Source organism: Trachinotus anak, unplaced genomic scaffold (assembly GCF_046630095.1).
Source record: "Trachinotus anak isolate AG129_WGS33_773 ecotype Australia unplaced genomic scaffold, CSIRO_AGI_Tana_v1 ptg000011l, whole genome shotgun sequence".
In the NCBI taxonomy this organism is placed as follows: domain Eukaryota; kingdom Metazoa; phylum Chordata; class Actinopteri; order Carangiformes; family Carangidae; genus Trachinotus; species Trachinotus anak.
In genome coordinates, this window is record NW_027273862.1 from 11,721,728 (window position 1) to 11,740,422 (window position 18,695).

The following is an 18,695-nucleotide window of genomic DNA, read 5'->3' on the forward strand; positions in this document are numbered from 1 at the left end:
GAAAAATGGAAGAGGTGACCAGGAGGGAGAGCAAGAGGGAAAGATAGATAAGGAGTCAGGAAACCGGAGAGAGAGTGGTTACAACGCATTCCCTCAACACTCGTTCCCTCCTGTCCAGAGAGCAGTAAAGCGTCAGTAAAATAAAAAAAAGGAAAAAAGCATCACCTGCATCTTAAATGAAAATTTCAATTGAAAAACTTAACAGCCCTTCAAATTGCAGAATTTTACACGCGCCAGTAAAGCCTAAATAACACTCAACACTTAGAGGGAGGGGGGATGGGGGAAGGGAGGAGAGAGGGAATGAGGGAGGAATCAGGGGTAACAACGGGGGTTATTTTGGTTGGTTGATGGGGGCTGGATCAAGGTGACTGGTTTGTCTTTTGTAGTGAAATTAATTGCAGTTCAGGACTTTCTGTCTGTCCACCTCTCTGTGCATCTTTCATGTCTGTTGTTGGAGTGGACATCATGACCACTCAGGACAAAGAAAGGCAGGCAAGAATATTGTCAAACAGACAGAAGGATGCAGAACGTCAAATTAGACAAACAGGTAGAGAGACACCCCAACTGTCCGCAAAGATGAACGAGCGTGCAGCGAGGCATGGAGAGAGGCCGGCAGACAAGCACAGAGGCAGACAGGGGGACGGGCTCCTTGGTTATTCGTGGGGTTCAGTGGACCTTTGGTGGTAATTGAATCAGTGTGAGTGCTGAGTAGAGCTAGCATAAAAACCTGTTAACCCAAAAGGTCAACTCTCTGCATTGTTTATTTAGCAGGGAGCCCAGAGAGAGAGAGAGAGAGCAAAAGGGAGAGAGAGACTGCGACACAAAGCACAAATAAGACAAAAATGAGAGAGGTGATGGGAAAGAGGGAGGGAAGGGGTCAGAGAAAGGAAAAGAGAGGAAGGAAAAGACAGACAGACAGAAGGAAAGATGTGGTGTTTTTTGGGACCATTTGTAAAATCAGACAAGCTTTACATCACCATTTTACATTGTTGTTTATTTGTGTGGGATATAGAAAAATTGTGTGTGTGTGTGTGTGTGTGTGTGTGCGCGCGCGCGACTTGCTACCATCATAATTTATCTTTGTGCCTTTACTGGAGATGTGTGTCTCTCTGTGTCTGATTGTGCCATTATATTACATTAAGTATATACATGTTTGTGTGCACATGGTCAAACATGACATAGTTGCTTTTATAAATAAATAGGGTCAGTGAATCTGTAAATTCACCAACGCTGAGATTTTCTGAAAAGTTTTCACAAGGGTTTGAAAAGTATGAGACAGAACATTTGAATTGTGGTAAACATTACACCAAGAGTCATTTTAAACTTTTAGCAGAATGGGGAAGTGAGGCCCATCAGTTAGTAGTCTGCAGAATATCCACATATTGTGCTTACACAACTGTTGTCTCATGTGCATGTGTACTGACGGACACACATGCTTGCACACTTTATGTCTAATACAGTCATCCATGCATACTCTCATCCTCTGTCAATCTCTGTCTCTTTCTGTCTCTCACTTGCACACACACACACACTCGCACTCACACCCACACACACATACCACACCGCCATCTGGGAAAGCCGTTAGCGGTTAGCGGTAGCACTTAGCGACGCAGCACGCTCCCTCAGTCCGCTCAGTCACCTTGATCTGCTTGCCCTTCACACAGCACCATTACTGCTATACTGCATCACTGTGGGTGTGGGCTTGAGTGAGTGTGCGTTAGAACAAGTGTGTGTCTATGTATATGGACACGCATCTGTGTGTGTCCATTATAGAGCAGTACGGTGGGATGTAAATGCCGGGGGAGGAGGGGGGAGGGGGCATTACCTTCAAATGAGCTACCGTGCAGTGAACTATCCCTTGGACTAGTCTTGTGAAGGTTCCTGCATGAGCATACAAGTCGTGACGTGTATGTGTGTCTGTGGCCTTCTGATGTGCATCTCTGTCTGCCTGCATACTTCTAATACTAGTTAGGATCATTATGTGTTCTGGACATGAGAAGTTAAGGTGCTCTCAGGCAATGAAAATGACGGTGAACATGAAAGGACAGTGGACCTAAACCCAGTGCGACATTAGGCTGAAGTGTTCCCAGCAACACAGTCTGGCCAGCACATCACCTCCATCACGTGCTGAAAGAGGCACAGACTCACATTCAAACAGTCACAAGTACTGCATAAATCCATAAATACAGTCTTGGGTTGCTCGAGGAGGAATTGAGAAAGAAGGAGAGTTTCCATTTTAATCCCTTGAATAGGGATGGCAAAATCACTCTTTGTCCTTCTGATGTCATTCTTGATGTTACTTGTCAAATAATTCTTTAGAACAAATCCTCTCTTCTCACTTTTATTTCTCATTCCTTTATAAGCGCACACACAAAGAGTATGTTTATCTCTCGCTTTTTTTCTTCTTCTCTTCCTGTCTCATCCTCTCTTCATCATCTCCCTTGTCTGCAGGTCCAGGACCAGTCGACAGCCCAACAGTATCCGGGCTTCATTCTCGAAGTGTAACAGTTACCTGGGTTCCTCCCTCACAACCAAATGGCATTCTCAACAGTTACACCGTTTATCTTTGGCCCAGCTGTATCTCTTCTTTAGATTTCAAACCCAGCTTGGTCTCCAACTCCAGCACAACCCTGAACCCCTGCTTAGGTGCTACATCAGGCCTGTTGCCCAACACTGAGGGTGCACATCTCAACTCAGGTCACAGCCTCAGGCCAACATCTAGTCTTACCTCCCCTGGCTCAAGTCACATATCCATGTCTACTTTCAACACGGGCCTTAATGGCAGCTCAAACACAATCCAAGGCACTAAACCTAACCTTGTTACTGAACCTTTCTCTAGCTTGAGGCCTGTCATTGCAGAAGACAACCATATTGAGTCCACTCATGTCAGCAATACAAGCCATCGCCCCACTTCCATTTCACTCCACCCTACTGAATCCAATATCACCAGTGTAAGGCCAAGCCCCAGCCTTTTAGTCTATAACACTGACTACAATGCAACCAGCTCTAACACTGAACCGTTTATAATACAAGACCCCTTCCAAAGCCCTATCTCCAGTTCCTTTAGTGAAGCTTCGGACTTAAATTCATCCCCTCTGTCAGTCACTGTTCCAGGGAACACCACCGGCTACACTTTCCTCGACCTACTGCCATACCAGACCTACAGCCTCCAGGTATTATATATTAGTATAGTGGTAGATTATAGCTTTATGGTGACATTATGGTAGAATACAGTATTATATTATAGATTTTTAGTATTATATAAAAGATTTAAAATATTACACAATTAAAAAAACAACAAAACATGTAAATACAAATTATAATGTTGCAGTTCAACAATGTTTCTCTCAGATTATTCTCCAGTGATGGATAGGGAATGTTTTTGGAAAAAGCATCAGGGCAGTTGAAGGAGTCAGAATTAGAAGAAGAGAGAAAACCACTAGCATTACAATGATAACATAAGAAACACTTGTCCCATTGTGGTATTACAAAGTTGTTCTCCAATATCTAGGTGGAAGCGTGCACCAGTGTGGGTTGTTCAGTGTCTGGGATATCTCCACAGTTTCGTACCCTCCCAGCTCCCCCTGAAGGGGTTCCTGCACCTCACCTTTACTCTGACACACCCACCTCTGTTCTCTTGTCCTGGGGTGCACCAGAGTGGAGCAATGGCCCACTGGATCGGTGAGAGCTGATCATGTACAAATCAATCCCTCTGTGACTCTCATACTTGTATAGGATTATATTTTTGTTTTCTACTGTGTGTTGTGCTGGTGATAGGTGGCTGATTGAGCGTAGAGTTGCTGGGACTAAACAAGTCTCCACAGTGGGCCAGCTCCCACCAGACTCTCCACCTCTTTCCTTTCTGGACTCTTCATCAGCTCTCAGTCCCTGGACTAGCTATCAGTATCGACTTGTGCTCCATAACCAGGCTGGCAACACCACAGGTAAGGCCGTAATTAAATTAAATTCATCTGACCAAGATATGTTTAATGGAATTCACAACTTTGTGACAAACTTAAAGATAAATACTTCCACCCTTTGTCATTTCATACTAGCATCTTTAACAACAATATGTTACATACTTGCAGGACCCTGGGTCAGCATCACCACCAGGCCTTCTCGGCCAGCAGGTCTCAGTCCACCAAGGGTGAAGGTCTTGGGGCCAGAGTCAATTCAAGTAAGGGTACCATTTTTTAGCTGATTTTTTTTTCTACAAAAAAAAGCTGAGAGTGAATTACAATATTTCCTGTTACATTTAAATGATAGAAGGTTTTAGAATCTCAGAATGAGTATGTAGACTTTATAAAGTATTTACATTTCTTCAAACAAATGAAATATACAAAAAATACAATGCAGTGAGTGACAATGCAGTCACTCTGGGTTTGACAGAAGTGTGGAGTAGAAAAGACAAAGCAATGTCACACTGATTCCTCTGTCTCTCCCTTTTGGGATTTAATGAGAAAGAAAAACATTCAACTCAAGGTCCCCTTCAGAAAATGGGTGGGGCTGTGACCCTGTCTGAGGCAGCTTCCTTCCTGTCGGCCATTTTGAAGGAGGGGCCAGAGTTAAATTCCAGCACTGGCTAATCCCACATCAAGGCCTATCAGTGAAAGCCCCTGAAACAATATTGTATGCATGCACATACAGACACACACACACACACACACACACACACACGCATGCATGCACTCACAGCCCTGCACTAATGCTAACTGCAGAAAAATGCTAATGCCTGTCATCATTTCAGAACCGCCCCTGTCATCTCTGCAGCAGCACAGCTTTAGGGGTCACAGGTCCAAGAAGGAAAGTTTTCCTTCCTGGTTGTTGCTAATTGGACAGACAGGCAGGCTGCTTCCTGGTTACCAATTGACCTTGACAACACAGAGGATTTTGAGTATCTCCCTTCAGTCTTTTCTCTATTTCGTTGCATATCACTCCTTTCTCATTGATGTATTCACTCACTCTCTCTTACTATTACCCTGGTTATATTTTCCATTAGCTTCTCTTGTTCTTTTTTAAGTAGTGGCATCTATCAGATTGTGATGGTAAAAAGACAGCAATGCAATAAAGTAAAATGAGATCAGAGACACAAAATAGATTTCTGGTTATACACATACTTTTTTACTAAAGACGCTTTAGTAGTGCTCAGGGATTGTGCACAAAATACTTTCAAAGAAAGACAGGGAATGGTGTGCAAGTGAAGGTGACATTAGCAGATGTGAATGATATAGCTGGCCAAATGCAAATTTCTGCTTCAGTCTAACCTGTTTCTTTGTTTTCTGACTCACAGCTAGAAGTGTTTAGTTTCTCACTCTGGCACCAGATATTTCTGCCAAAATAGTTATGGATATGAACTAGTTAGTTTGTTATGCTGAAGGCATGTCAATAAACTGAAGTGAATTAAACCATTATTGTGATTTGATCTTGTTGGGATCTATGTTATCCATCATAGATAATTTTCATTTTTAACCACAAATCAGGAAAAAAAACTCATTTGAGACTTAGATTTGAGACTTAATCCTGAGACAAATCCTGACAATACAAATTTACCAACATATGTGAGCAATCGGAGCGACATATGAACAAAAATGTTTTATGCTTGTATTGTCAGCTGCAGTGGTTGGCACTCTCTTAGTGCCTTTGAGTTTTCTGTCAATATATAAGCATAGATGCTCAAAGATACACACACATAAACCACGTCCTTACACACACACACACACACACACACACACCTATTCTCTTTCGCTCTCAACTTTATCATCTGTCTCTCTTTCTCACTCATATACACATAAACACATATACAAATACACACACACACATGCTGTACTGGCCTTAGCCCCAGTGCACTGTGTCAGCCCAGGGTCTCCGCTGTCTTCACCATCTCCAGATTACATCAGGCTATTCAATCTGTAAATGACTTCCACCACAAAGCACACCCAACACGCACTTTGGGAAATGAGCTACCTAACTCAACATGACCCTGCCTGTGTGTGTGTGTGTGTGTGTCTCTGTGTGTGTGTGTGTGTATGTCCTGTATCATCTCACAGTGTCACTTGTTAAATGAATATCAAGGTTGCATAAGAAATAATTATTCTTGACGTTCATTCATAATACTCTCATCAACACTGACCACTTAATCACCTAAACTCTCAACAAGCTCTTAACTGATCAGTTAATGTATATGACAGTTTGTAAAGTGTGTTAGAGCGTACATTACAGGAACACAGGTGTATGTGTGTGTGTGCGTAAGTACACACATTCATGCAGTTTTTGAATTTACGTACACTAGGCATAGTAGTTAGAAGTTTGTATGTATAAACAAAATATTTATTTTATAGACAAATATGCATAGGTGTGTGTGTGTGTGTGTGTGTGTGTGTGTGTGTGTGTGTGTGTGTGTGCGTGTGTGCGTGTGTGCGTGTGTGTGTGCCAGTTACCCTCATCCTCAGTCTGAAATGCTGACAGACTGAACTGTTTCCAAATCAGATGCAGTGCTCAACGACAGCAAGCCTTTGTTTTTGCATGCAGCAATTCCATTACCAGCAGCTTTCATTATTTTAGCATGGTGTTTGTGCACGTGCGCGTGTTTCTGTGTGTGTTTCTGTGTGCCCTGTTTTAAATGTGATGAAAGGAATCTTCTGCTCAAGTCAAAGTCAGGTTATCTTTCCCCACAAGAGAATTGAACACACACACACACAGTGACCATCCTAACATTGTATGTGCACATACCTGGGTGACACACATGGATACTGCCTGTGTGATAGTCCTGATATTACTCAGGCCTGACCACACATGCATTCACACTCTGATGTACATATGTGCTTGCATGTGCACACACTGCAAACTCTGCACATACACACACGCACTGTGCCATGACTTCCTGTAGTTCATCCATCTAAAAGCTTTCTGCTGTCCTCAGTATGCCGAGAACATTTAGAATGTCCAGCCAACCAATGAGATGACTTTTGTTGGATGATGATAGGACAGTGTGAACTAAGACCTTAGTTTTCTCTGTACTGTACCTTTACTGTCTGTACTTTATCTGTTACCAGGTTGTCAAAGGCAAATTTCCATTTTATGCAAATAAAATATGGACAATAAAGTTGTATATCATCTTATTCTATTTTATACTGCATTTCAAATGAACCACCCAGAACTTAAATCTAACACTTGTGTTTCAGGTCACATGGTCTCCTCCTCTTATTCCTAATGGAGAAATCCACGGCTATGAGATCCGGCTCCCAGAACCCCGTATCTTCCATAACAGTGGCAACGCATCTGAGCTCAACGTCACAATAACAGATCTCATTCCATACACAAACTACAGCATTACTGTGTTGGCATGTTCCAAGGGTGGTGGACAAGTCGGAGGATGTACAGAAAGCCTGGCTACTCCAGCTACCACATTACCCACAAGCCCTCAAGGCCTTGCACCACTATCAATAGTGGCAGTCAGTGAGTCTTTCCTGGCCATTTCCTGGCTACCACCAAGCAGGCCCAACGGACCTAACATCAGGTAACATCGATATCGCACACAAACCCATACCACACTGCTGCTCACTCTTAGTTGAAGGTATATTGGCAAGAAACTGGTTTGCAAAGATGCACCATCACAGACTAATTCCCTTGATTTTTCTTTCTAATCAACATAGCAATCAACCTACTTGACTTCAATAGTAACACCAGTACAATCGGGGATATACAGCCAGTGTTGGGAGTAAAATGTTATGCTTTAATGTAATCACATTATTGTAACATTATGGGTCTAACACACTACTGTTGATTTTCACTAACTGCATTACATTTACTAGTCTAGTGAGTATTGTTTTACTATGGTATCACACAACATTTTGACACAGTTCTGTTTGTTGAATTAAATTTAAGTGTCGTGGAAAATAATTTTGCCGTGGCTAATTGGCCCATCTGCTATCTGAGGTTGTGTGTACACAGACAAAGTCTAAAATGTACAAAATGGCAGAGGAGGAACTATAAGTTGTGTATTTGTGGAAATTCCTTTATTAGTCAGAATTTACACTGTGTAAAAAACATGAATATCACCTCAAAATGAACATAGTAGGAGGCTTAGATGTACCTTTGCACAGCAATAATCTCAACATGATTCAGTCAGCATTCCCACAGTGGATCAGCTACTTTCAAAATGCCCTGAAAAAAAGGTTGAAGGAATTTAACCATTCGTTTATAATAGCTCAGTACAAGCAGATACACATCCAAAATCACTAATTATGAAGACCTAATATGCGTGGACTCCAGTCTGTGTAACCATCGTAACTTTAGATAACCTGATTCAACCCAGTGTTTTTATTCATTGGCTGTGGCCTGGAGTTAGAAACCAGACAGCTGAGACTGAAATGTAAAGCTTGTTGTTATTGAGAGAAACGTTCTGGAGATGTTCAATTGCAGCTGAAAAACTTATGAAAATGAGCAGATAGGAACACGTTAACAAGCTGCTAACATGAGTGTCCTGGTAATGAGCTATGTGTTGTGCATTTTTTAATCAGTGTTTTCTCAGTCCTAATGCACATTCTGGTGCGTTTGTTCTGTCCTGTTCTACTCTGTCGGCGATTAGGCCTAAAATAAAGGTCCATTTTCCTGGCAGACGATTAAAATGCATGAGCCCGTCTCTCTGTTCTGCTCTGCTCAGCTCTGTGTGTTTGTCTAAGTGGGTTGGTTAAAAGGCGGCATTAAGCCCTTCTCCTCTGATTACAGCAAAAATTAGCATCACTGTGGGGAGAGGAAAACACAAACCCTGCAGAAAAAAACAACAGAGGGAGGGGCGTAGGAAGGGAGGGGTGAGAAACAGTGAGCGCAAAAGAATAGAGATGATGAAAAACAGCAGAAGAGGAGGAAATGAGTGATAAGGAGAAGACTCAGTTGAAAATTGTGTGTATGAGTGTGTGTGTCCATATGCAGGCACGTGTATATTTCCATGAGGGCACTGTGCACTCATCTTAGCGCATTCGTTAACATGTGTTGTGTGTTAATGCATTCCTAAACATCCAACCATGCATGTGTGTGTGTTTTCTTTTATTCAAAATTCCCCTTCAGATACAAGTTGCTCAGACGTAAAACCCACCAGCCCCTGGCCATCGCCATGGTCCCCACAGTAACAGCCACGTCCCCTCCCCCCTCTGAAGATCTCCATCGCTGGCTCCATGTTTACTCCGGCACCAAATTGTTCTACCAAGATAAAGGCCTAAGCAGGTGAGATTACTGAAATGAGCTCTAGAGCAAACGCCGGCGCCGCAGCAAACCGTGTGTGCAGAGCTGATCGGCGAGCTGCCGCTGATGCCGATCTTTTAATACCGCTCAAAGATACATTAAGCAAATATCCCAAAGAATTAAATTGTTTTTCACACAGCGTCCCCTAATCTCAGTTTGGCACTTGGTGGAAGCAGATTTTTTTTTTCCTCTATGCTTGCTAAACGGCTCTGGGTGTACTCTTTTCGGGTTTGTGTCTCTATTGTGCTTTGTTCAAGAAGTAAACTGACAAACATTTGAACGTGCCAGCACTTTTCACTTTGCTAGTGTTTTTTTTCTGTTAATGTCCAAGAGAGAAGCTCACGAAGAAGAAATGAGTGTTTCTTTAATAGATTTTAATAGATCTGCTATATTTGTAGAACTAACTGCAAAAAAAGAGTAACGTTTAGTAACTTTAGAGGGAACAAATAGGTAAAGACAGACATTACTGGAATTATGACCATCCCTATACCACTTACACAGCAACACTATCATATCCGTTATTTCTTAATTCAGTCAATGGGGATTTACAGTTTCAGGCAGTACTTGCACCAGGAGCTCATCTACAGTAGCATTTATTATTTTGTCTAACACAAATATTGTCTCTCAACAGATTCACTCAATACGAGTACCAGTTAGTGGTCCATAATGATGTGGGCTTCTCGTCAGGAGAGATTGTTACTGCGGTGACTATGGCAGGGGTTCCCCTCCACTCTCCATCTCTATCTGCCCACGCTATCAATCACACTGCAGTACAGGTCAACTGGACACAACCCTGTAAGATTACCCTCTGTCTTAAACACACACACTCAGACACACAGTCTGCCCAGCAAAGGTCTGTGGTCAGAAAGGGTGGAAACTCAAATAGTTTTTCTCAAGGACAGAAGAATAAACACACACACACATATATTAGATGCACATACAAGCATACTGTCATGGCATGATGTTCTGTAAAGATTGTCCTGTCACTTAACAATTATCAAAAAGCAATAATAGAATCTCAAAATGATGTTCTTATTTTGACCATTCCCTCACTCCTCTCCTATCTTCACGTCTTTCTCAGCTTTGCAGGACCTGCAAGGAGAGGTGGAGTCTTACTTTCTCACAATAGAGTCTCCTCAGTCAAGTCATATCTTGGCTTTACCCCCTGAGATCAACTCCACAGTGATATGTGACCTTTGGCCCAGTACCACATATCAGGTGTCATTACAGGTGTCTAACGGAGCACATAATACAACTAAAGCAATAGTTAACGTCACCACAGAGGATGGAGGTACGTGTACATTTGTGGGATTTTTAGCTAACAGCTGTTTTTAGAGACTGTTTTTAGAGACTGGTTAAAATTTGCATCCTTACTTCATAAATATATGTGAGTGTGTGGCTGTGCACATGTGTACATGTCAGTGTGTCATGTACAGCACATAAATTCAATACATCCAAGAGAGGTGTCTGAGTTCATGTGCATTTCTCTGTGTCTCTGTGCTTCATAGGAGATGTTAAACACATCATGTAGTGAGGCATGAAATCAATACAAAGTGTGTGTTTGAGGCAGACTTAAGGTGTTGTAAAATGCCTGTTGGCACCACACACAAACATGCACAAACTGCACACACAGCCAATCACACAAGATGTGTTCTACCTGTCAAAGAAGATGGCAAACATGACTTTTCTCACATCTTTTTGAGGCATGCAATTTCTGTACTTTATGATATAGTTACAATACATCACCTTGGCTTTTCCAAAACATTAGATTAGATATTTTGGAATTCTATGAAAAAATTAAATAAGTACAATTATATCTGGCCTTAATGTTCAAATGGAAAATATGCAATAACATCATTATGATACGCCTCTTCAATGGAGCTCTCCACTGTCTCTAAACTATTAATATTTATAAAATGAACAGCTGGATCTCTTTATCAGGATGTAAAATCTGGAGCTTTTAGAGAATATATTAAGTGCAATATCAGTGAAATATATCAGTTCTTGGATCTACTGGTGTTCCCCTTTTCAATCAGGGTCAGCTTTTACTATCTTTAGTTATGAATTTCGCAGGCTATCCAACTGTCATCAGAACTTTTCTTTCCATTTCCTCTTCAACTCTCAGCCCAGTATCTCAGCATTTAGGGGTTATCTTTCAAATCACTGCATTTTCATATTTGAGAGGCTGCTTACTGTGTCTGTTGTTTTCTTTCTGTTTCCATTTCCCTCTCATTCCCTCTCTCTGACCACCTCTGTCAGTTTTTTTTTCTCTGTCTCAGTATAATCATATGTCAGAGGCCTCTCTCTTTCTCTCTAATCTGAGCAGTATAATAAAAAGTGCATTAAAAACATTAGAAAATCATTAGGTGCTAAAGGCAAAGCACGGCTCGTTTAACTGAGAGGGCTCTGGAGGTAATTTCATTATTTTACAGCCGTAAGAGTGCACACACACAAATGCACACACACACACACCAAGGCCAAATATATTTTAACTAATGCAGCTCAACCCTACCAACCATCCTAACATGGCCTGCAATCTATAGGGCAATGCTAACATCAGTACTAATTGGCAAGAAAAATGTGTGTATGTCTGTGTGTGTATGAGTGAAAGAGGCTCAGTGTGCACTATTGCGTTGATAATGCCATCTTGCAGTAAATGAAATGTAGAGCAGTAGGTTGGGTTTAGGTAAGTGCATTGGCAGGAAATGAATTGGGTTAACTTCTCTTAGCTGAGTGCATTCTCACTTAGAATAATAGATGGAGTCTATATGATTACCTGTCTCACACACCATCTCACATATTCACTACCTCTGTGTTTGGTTCTCTTTCTCACTTTTCTCCTTACAACTTTATCTCCATTATCATTTGAAGAAAACATTATACAGTTAAATTAACAGCACTCTCTGTTCTTTCTCCCTCTCTTTGGCATTTAATTTATTTTTCTCCCTGTCCCTATATTTTCTCTCACAGATTATCTCTTACTTGTCCTCTATTTGTCAGATTTTCCAGTGTCCTTCAGCGCCTCTGTAATTCACCTCTTCTTTTTGCCTCTGTGTCCATAACTCATTTCTTATAGGTTACCATACTATATTAATCACCATAGGAGTTTTGGTGTAGTATCCTCTGTGGATGTGCTGACAGAGAATTTCTTGGAGGAGTAAAGTAAGGGAATTAAAGGAACTAAAGGAATTAGATTGAAGGGACAATGAAAGACACAGAGAGAGAATATAATAACAAAACTCAGAGAGGTAGAGACTGTCTCAAAGAAATATTCACTGTTAGCTATGAGCTTGAGAAAAAGAGAGTGAGCTGATTGTACAGAATCAGTTATTCTAAGTGAAAGTGCACTCAGCTGAGAGAAGTCAGGTCAATTCAGGTTTTATTTTATTGCATCAAATCACACCAGAGGTTATCTCAAGGCAGTTTTCATAGAGAGCAGGTCTGAACTGTACTCTTTATTGTATTGATTATAGAGACCCACCATGAGAGAGCACTTGGTGACTGTGTCAAGGAAAAACTTCCTTTTAAGAGGCAGAAATCTTGAGCAGAACCAGACCAGGTTGGGAAGCCATTTGCTTCGACCATTAGGTTGAGAGAAAGAGAAAGAGAGCAGGTGGTTTGCAGTCGCAGATCTAGACTCTATAGCTCCGTAGGCAGAAAGGCAGAAGGAGAAGTGAGAGAGAGAGAGAGAGAGGAACACAGCCTGGGCGCTCATGTGCTTGAGGGAATAAACAAGCAGTTAGAAGGGTGCAGTGGTTTTCAGTTATCTTGTTGGCAGGACAACATGGACTATACTGTATATACTTGGTTTCACTGATTTATTGAAACTGAGGCTGACTCACCAGCGGTAGGATGGTAACAGGTACAATGCCTGAAGTTGTAAAAGGAAGCTAACTCAAAGCAGGCCTAAAGACGAGTCTTAAGTTTGGATTTGAAGGCCTCAACAGAGTCAGTAGAAATATTGTTCCAGAGGAAGGTGACACAATAGGAAAGGGCTCTGCCGCCAGGAGACATCTTTTCAACTCTGGGGACAGACAGGAGCCCTAGACCTGGGTGCAGAACGGTCTTGGTGATGTCTTTAATGTGCTGATTGAAAGACAGGGTAGGATCAAATGTGACACCCAGGTTCCGGGCTGTCAGACTATAGGAAATCACATAGTTGTTGAGATTTACTGTTACTTGATCAAACTGGTGTCTATGTCGAGCCGGGCCAGCGACCATAACATCATATTTTCAGAAGAATTGTCAGTCTTCACAGGCACATACAGCTGAGTATCATCAGCGTAACAGTGCAAAATTCCATGACTGTGAATTTGGCCAAGAGGTGAAATATAAAGAGAGAAAAGCAGAGAGCCAAGAACTGAGCCTTGGGGTTCTCCATATTTCACATCATAGTATCACATAGTATAATTAATGGAGATTTAGTGTGTTCTGTCAGATAAGAAGGACTTTAACCAGGTGAGAGCCAGCCAAAGGCGTTGTCTCACAGTTTTACTGTCATGCTGTACATACAATCACATGCTCTTAAGCTTTGTCTGAAAATCTGTCACACTTCTTGAATGAGAGATGGTTAAATGTGTTGAAGTGTGACATCTGTAATGTTTGTTGGGCTGCGTCTCCCTTCATTGTTTGAATATAGAAACTTTGAAAGAAGCTTGGATGATATTCAAAAAATATGCCCGGGTCGAGAATGGTACATGTCATTTCTACATACTGGGTATCTCATAGTCCAAACACATAGCTTCAACATTTTTTTCTCCCATTTTTTTCACAAGTCTGGTCAGATCATCACTAATGCAGCACTGTTTAATGGCATTTTAAAGTTTTAATGGTGTGGGTTTTGTGTAAAAAAAATTACAAGCATTGTACAGTTATGGTGTAAAAATGAGCATCAAAAAGACATAACACAAATACCATCTTTTGTAGCTCTGTTCGTACATTACTGCACAGTAATATTCGAGGTAGTCCATATGAAAAGCTTACATGTGAGGTTGAAAACACTGGTTTCATCAAACGTGTGTTTGAAGATGAGTTTGTCTCCAGTCTTCAAGCTGTAAAACATTTTGTTGTTCTGTGAGAATTAAACAGTTTTGGGTTTCTGTTTGTGCCGTCCTTAGAGCCAGACGGGATGTCCGCCCCAGAGGTGGTTCCAGTAGATAGCAACATGGTGCGTGTGCTCTGGTTCCCTCCTCTGCAGCCCAATGGAGCAATTACTGGTTACTTCATCTACGTTAACGATCATCTCTATGGCAGTGTAGACAACAGCTCTGGGTCGCTCCTGCTGCGGGACCTACTGCCTTTCACTGTCTACAACATACAGGTACGCACGCAAAGGAACATGCACACCCAGACACAGAAAAGCAAACATGTACTTTATATTGCTGTCTGCTATGTTGGTGTGTTAATTTTAGGTGGAGGTGTGTACTGTGTACGCATGTGTGAGAAGTAACGTTACTCAGACAACTACTGTGGAGGACCTGCCTGCTGACCTGGGCACGCCACACGCACAGGTGGTCAGTCCCAGGTAATAAAGAGATGTACTGCACATATTTTTGCACATACTTTCTGCATACTCTCATGTCTTGTTTTTTCTGAATGACAATATTTCTTAACCATTTTTAGAGTATTTGTTTCAGGTTCATGAAATTTTAAAGCGTTTGGTTTGAGTTCAGGAATCGTTAATGTTTATCGGCAGCGCAGAAGATTGGTTTGCAGGTTTGACACAACAGGATCAATACAGCTGGCACTAACAAGCAAATTGTGGAGCAGTTTGACTGTATACAAATGTTATTTTACTCAGTGTTAGTAATCTACGTATCAATAAAATATAACATTATTAAATGTATTTTTATTACGCAATGTCAGCTGTGCTTAAAAATCACATTCTATGGGCAAAAAGGCTACAACTGTATTTATTCCTGCTGCCGTAAAACATAATGGCCTCCAAGACATGATGACTGTTGCATACACATAATTACATATGAACCATGTAAAGTGTTTAGCATACACTAATCCATTTAAATACAATATTCTGTAATTGAGATTACCTGATTTGATAAAGGTTATATAAAGTCTTCTATCTTATAATTTTATCAGATTATCTCAGAGTTGCTTTAACAGCATCCAAAATGAATAAAGTATTATGGTAAACTGACACTTTGTTTGCAGTTAGTTAAATTTAATGACATTTAAAATGCTCTGCTACCAGTGTTTGACCTGAGCCATAATGTCGCAAATCTTCCAGTTGCAAAGTAAGTGGTGATTTGTGTTACTACACAGGTCTTTCCCTGCCAAAGATGTCAGAGATAAAACAGAGGAAAATCAATAGTGTGAAGTGTATAAAGATACACACACCCTGACACTGTAACTCAACTTTGTCAAGCATTAACCATGCATGAATGCATGTGTGTGCATGAATGCGAGTGTCACTCTCTCTCTCTCTCCCTCTCTCTCTCTCTCTCTCTCTCTCGCAGGATGGTGAGGTTGGACTGGTCACTTCCAGGCAGACCCAGTGGCATCATGCTGGGTTATGAGGTTTTAAGACGGACTTTGAGGTCATGTGCTGGTGGGTCAACAGGGGTCACATCCTCTGTGGGGGAAGAGTCAGAAGGTGCAAGTGGTTTAAGGTTCAGATGTTCCTACCTGCAATGTCCTGTAAATCATGGTGTGTGTGGGACATCCTGCTTCCACCCTGACATACAGGTGAATATGTTGTGGACATTTTTTACTTATTGTGTTGGTCTTGTATTCTTCCTTTCTGTCCTGTGTTGATGGACATACACAGGTCAATATCATACTAATTCTTCAAGAGGACTGCATTTTTCTTTTTTTGCACATGGAGCAACACATATTTCTGTATGCAACATTTGATGAGGGTGTGTTGCTGACATATGGAATAAATGACATATTGTTTTAAAAAGCGAGACATAACCCAAAACAGTGATTATGGATGATGCATTTTGGGCAGAAATTTTCCTCCTCTCTTCTGCTCTGCTATTTTTTCATCTTTGCTCTGTCATAATCCTCTTGCCCCCGACCTTTTCACCTGGATACAAGAGTCCCTTTTAACTAGAACTTGTCGTGAGTAATCGTTAAAACCTTTGCTGTACAACAAAAACAATGTGTAAAACAAGATAGAAGTGAAGGGTCTTTGCTTTGGCTGCTGATCTGAAGTGGAGAATAAGAATACAGTGTTGCTGTGTACTCCCCCAGGATATTAGCCCTCACCAGACCTCAGGCACACACACACACACAAGCACAAGCACAAGCACAAGCACAAAAGGATACAAAGAGACCCTGAGACAAATGCACACTCTCACATTTCCTCCTCCAAGTGCACGCTATTTATGTAGGATGCTTGGCCATCCTCTCATGATTAATTTCTCTAAACAGATTAACTTGTCATCTGCATTCACTTCCATCCTTGTGTCACTGAATGCCAGCCAAGTTGGCACAATGAAACCGCCCGCCATACATTTACCACCACAGCACCCAGTGGCTCAAACAAAAACAACATTTATTCTAAGCTCACACAGCGAATACAGATATACACACCTTTTTAGGTTTTGCAAGTGGACATGCTTAAATGGAGCAAACACAAACCCACACTCATGAGCCTAGAGAAAAAACCCCGTATATCAACATGAACTCACAGAATCCTCTATTACATTGTATAAGTTTACAATACAAAAGAGACATGTTCATTCACAAGCTGCTTCCTTTGAAGATTATAGAAATAGCATTTGTCATGTCTTGAATGAAACAGTATTATATGCTAAGTTTTATCTTCAAACTGTGACGCTCATCAGAGTCCCATAAAGTCACAAAGAATTGTATTTCATTAGTGTCTTGCCTTCGTATATAATACAGTGTATTGGCAGTATATTGGTGCTGACAAAACACACTGATTTAATAAGACGTAATTTCTACAGAAATCATTATTACCCAAAAGAAGGTTCATGAGTGTACACACACAATGATATATCATGATGGAGGAGCCAAATGCAGTTGAGTGTCTTGCTCTTATTGTGGTATACAGTATGTATTGATGTAAAGTAACATAAAGTACTGTACTTGAGAAGAGTTTTGAGGCACTTTTACTTTGTGTGAGTAATTTGTGCAGCTTTATACTTTTACACCACTATGTTTTGGAGACAAATACTTTTTACTCCACTGCATTTATTTCAAAGATTTAGTTGACAGTTAGTTTGCAGATTAAGATTATTAATACAAAATATAATCAATAAATAAATTATGATGGATTACTATGGATTCAATAATCCAGCAGCATAGCAGTTATTGTCTTCACCAGCTGCAACATTAAAGTGATATGTGCACTGATGCATTGATTGTAATACAATAATATATATTATTGTGAAGTGGGCCATTCTACATAATGTGTATTTTAATTTTTTAGGGAGTGCAGGCCCTCAGAGGGACATTCCCTTTATCATGTTTGGTAGAGAGTCTCTTTCAGTGCCCACACAGAAGTAGTTTTATTTCACTTTTCTGTTCATTTGCGTGGATTTTTTTTCTGTGCATACTCTCTCATGTGTGTGTATATGTATGTTAACTAGGTTTGCTGCAATGGACTATTGTACACAAAGAAGCCACATCATCATTGCTGTGAGAACAGTTACCTGAGCTGGAATATTTCCTCTGACTCGGTTTGCTGCCGTGGCAAACTGCTCCAAGCTGTCCCTGATCACCAGTGCTGTGGAGGATACTATGTTCATGTAAAAACCAGTGAGTTTCAGATTGGTTCATGTGTTTATATTTACATGGGATTGGTTCTTTTCTACTTGACTTGAGATCATCATTTTCCATGTTGTTCCAAGTGTTTCCTTCATCTGTCCTTGTCTTTGTAGATGAAAACTGCTGTCCTGACCACTCGCAGGGCCGGGTCTCAGTGGGGCTGGGTGACAGCTGCTGTGGGGGGGTTCCTTACTCCATGAAAGGCGGCCAGCTCTGCTGTAGTGGGAGCCTTCATGATGGCTATGGGGTCCAATGCTGTGGAGGGAGGATTGTAGATGATACACTGGTGTGCTGCGGTGATGCTGAGACAGGGGAAGTGCATACATATACCCCAGGTGAATGAAGGAAACACACACACACACACACACACACACACACACACATAAACATCCCCTATTGTTAGAATAATGTTTTTTCTTCTCAACAATGAAATCACACTGGATGAAGTTTGTTGGCCTGCTGAGCCTTCTTGATACAAAACTGCTTTTGTCTAGAGAAAATGCTTTATTGTAAAGTTCAATCAACAAAAGGGCTTTTTGTTCTGAGAACTAGTTACTTCGGCCCAAAAAAGAATTTGTCAGAGTGTTAGTCCCTTGTAATGTCTTAATGTTAAATGGGGGAGAAGGAGACGGTGATGGAAAAGATAGAAAATGACGGGACAAGAGAGTTAAGCAAGGAGGGTTGAGTTAGACACATGGTGC

General features: G+C 41.2%; 1 protein-coding gene across 2 annotated transcripts in view; it reads left to right on the forward strand.

Annotated features, from left to right (window-relative positions):
* Positions 1 to 18,695, forward strand: part of ush2a (Usher syndrome 2A (autosomal recessive, mild)) — a 208,550-nt gene that overhangs the window by 116,618 nt on the left and 73,237 nt on the right. For both annotated transcript variants that reach the window (XM_071488074.1, XM_071488073.1), the window contains 13 exons: positions 2,452 to 3,173; positions 3,512 to 3,681; positions 3,778 to 3,944; positions 4,089 to 4,177; positions 7,182 to 7,516; positions 9,067 to 9,222; positions 9,872 to 10,035; positions 10,322 to 10,531; positions 14,358 to 14,560; positions 14,652 to 14,764; positions 15,714 to 15,942; positions 17,817 to 17,985; positions 18,108 to 18,329. In XM_071488074.1, coding sequence (XP_071344175.1) covers positions 2,452 to 3,173; positions 3,512 to 3,681; positions 3,778 to 3,944; positions 4,089 to 4,177; positions 7,182 to 7,516; positions 9,067 to 9,222; positions 9,872 to 10,035; positions 10,322 to 10,531; positions 14,358 to 14,560; positions 14,652 to 14,764; positions 15,714 to 15,942; positions 17,817 to 17,985; positions 18,108 to 18,329 — 2,949 coding nt within the window. The remainder of the gene's footprint in view (positions 1 to 2,451; positions 3,174 to 3,511; positions 3,682 to 3,777; positions 3,945 to 4,088; positions 4,178 to 7,181; positions 7,517 to 9,066; positions 9,223 to 9,871; positions 10,036 to 10,321; positions 10,532 to 14,357; positions 14,561 to 14,651; positions 14,765 to 15,713; positions 15,943 to 17,816; positions 17,986 to 18,107; positions 18,330 to 18,695) is intronic.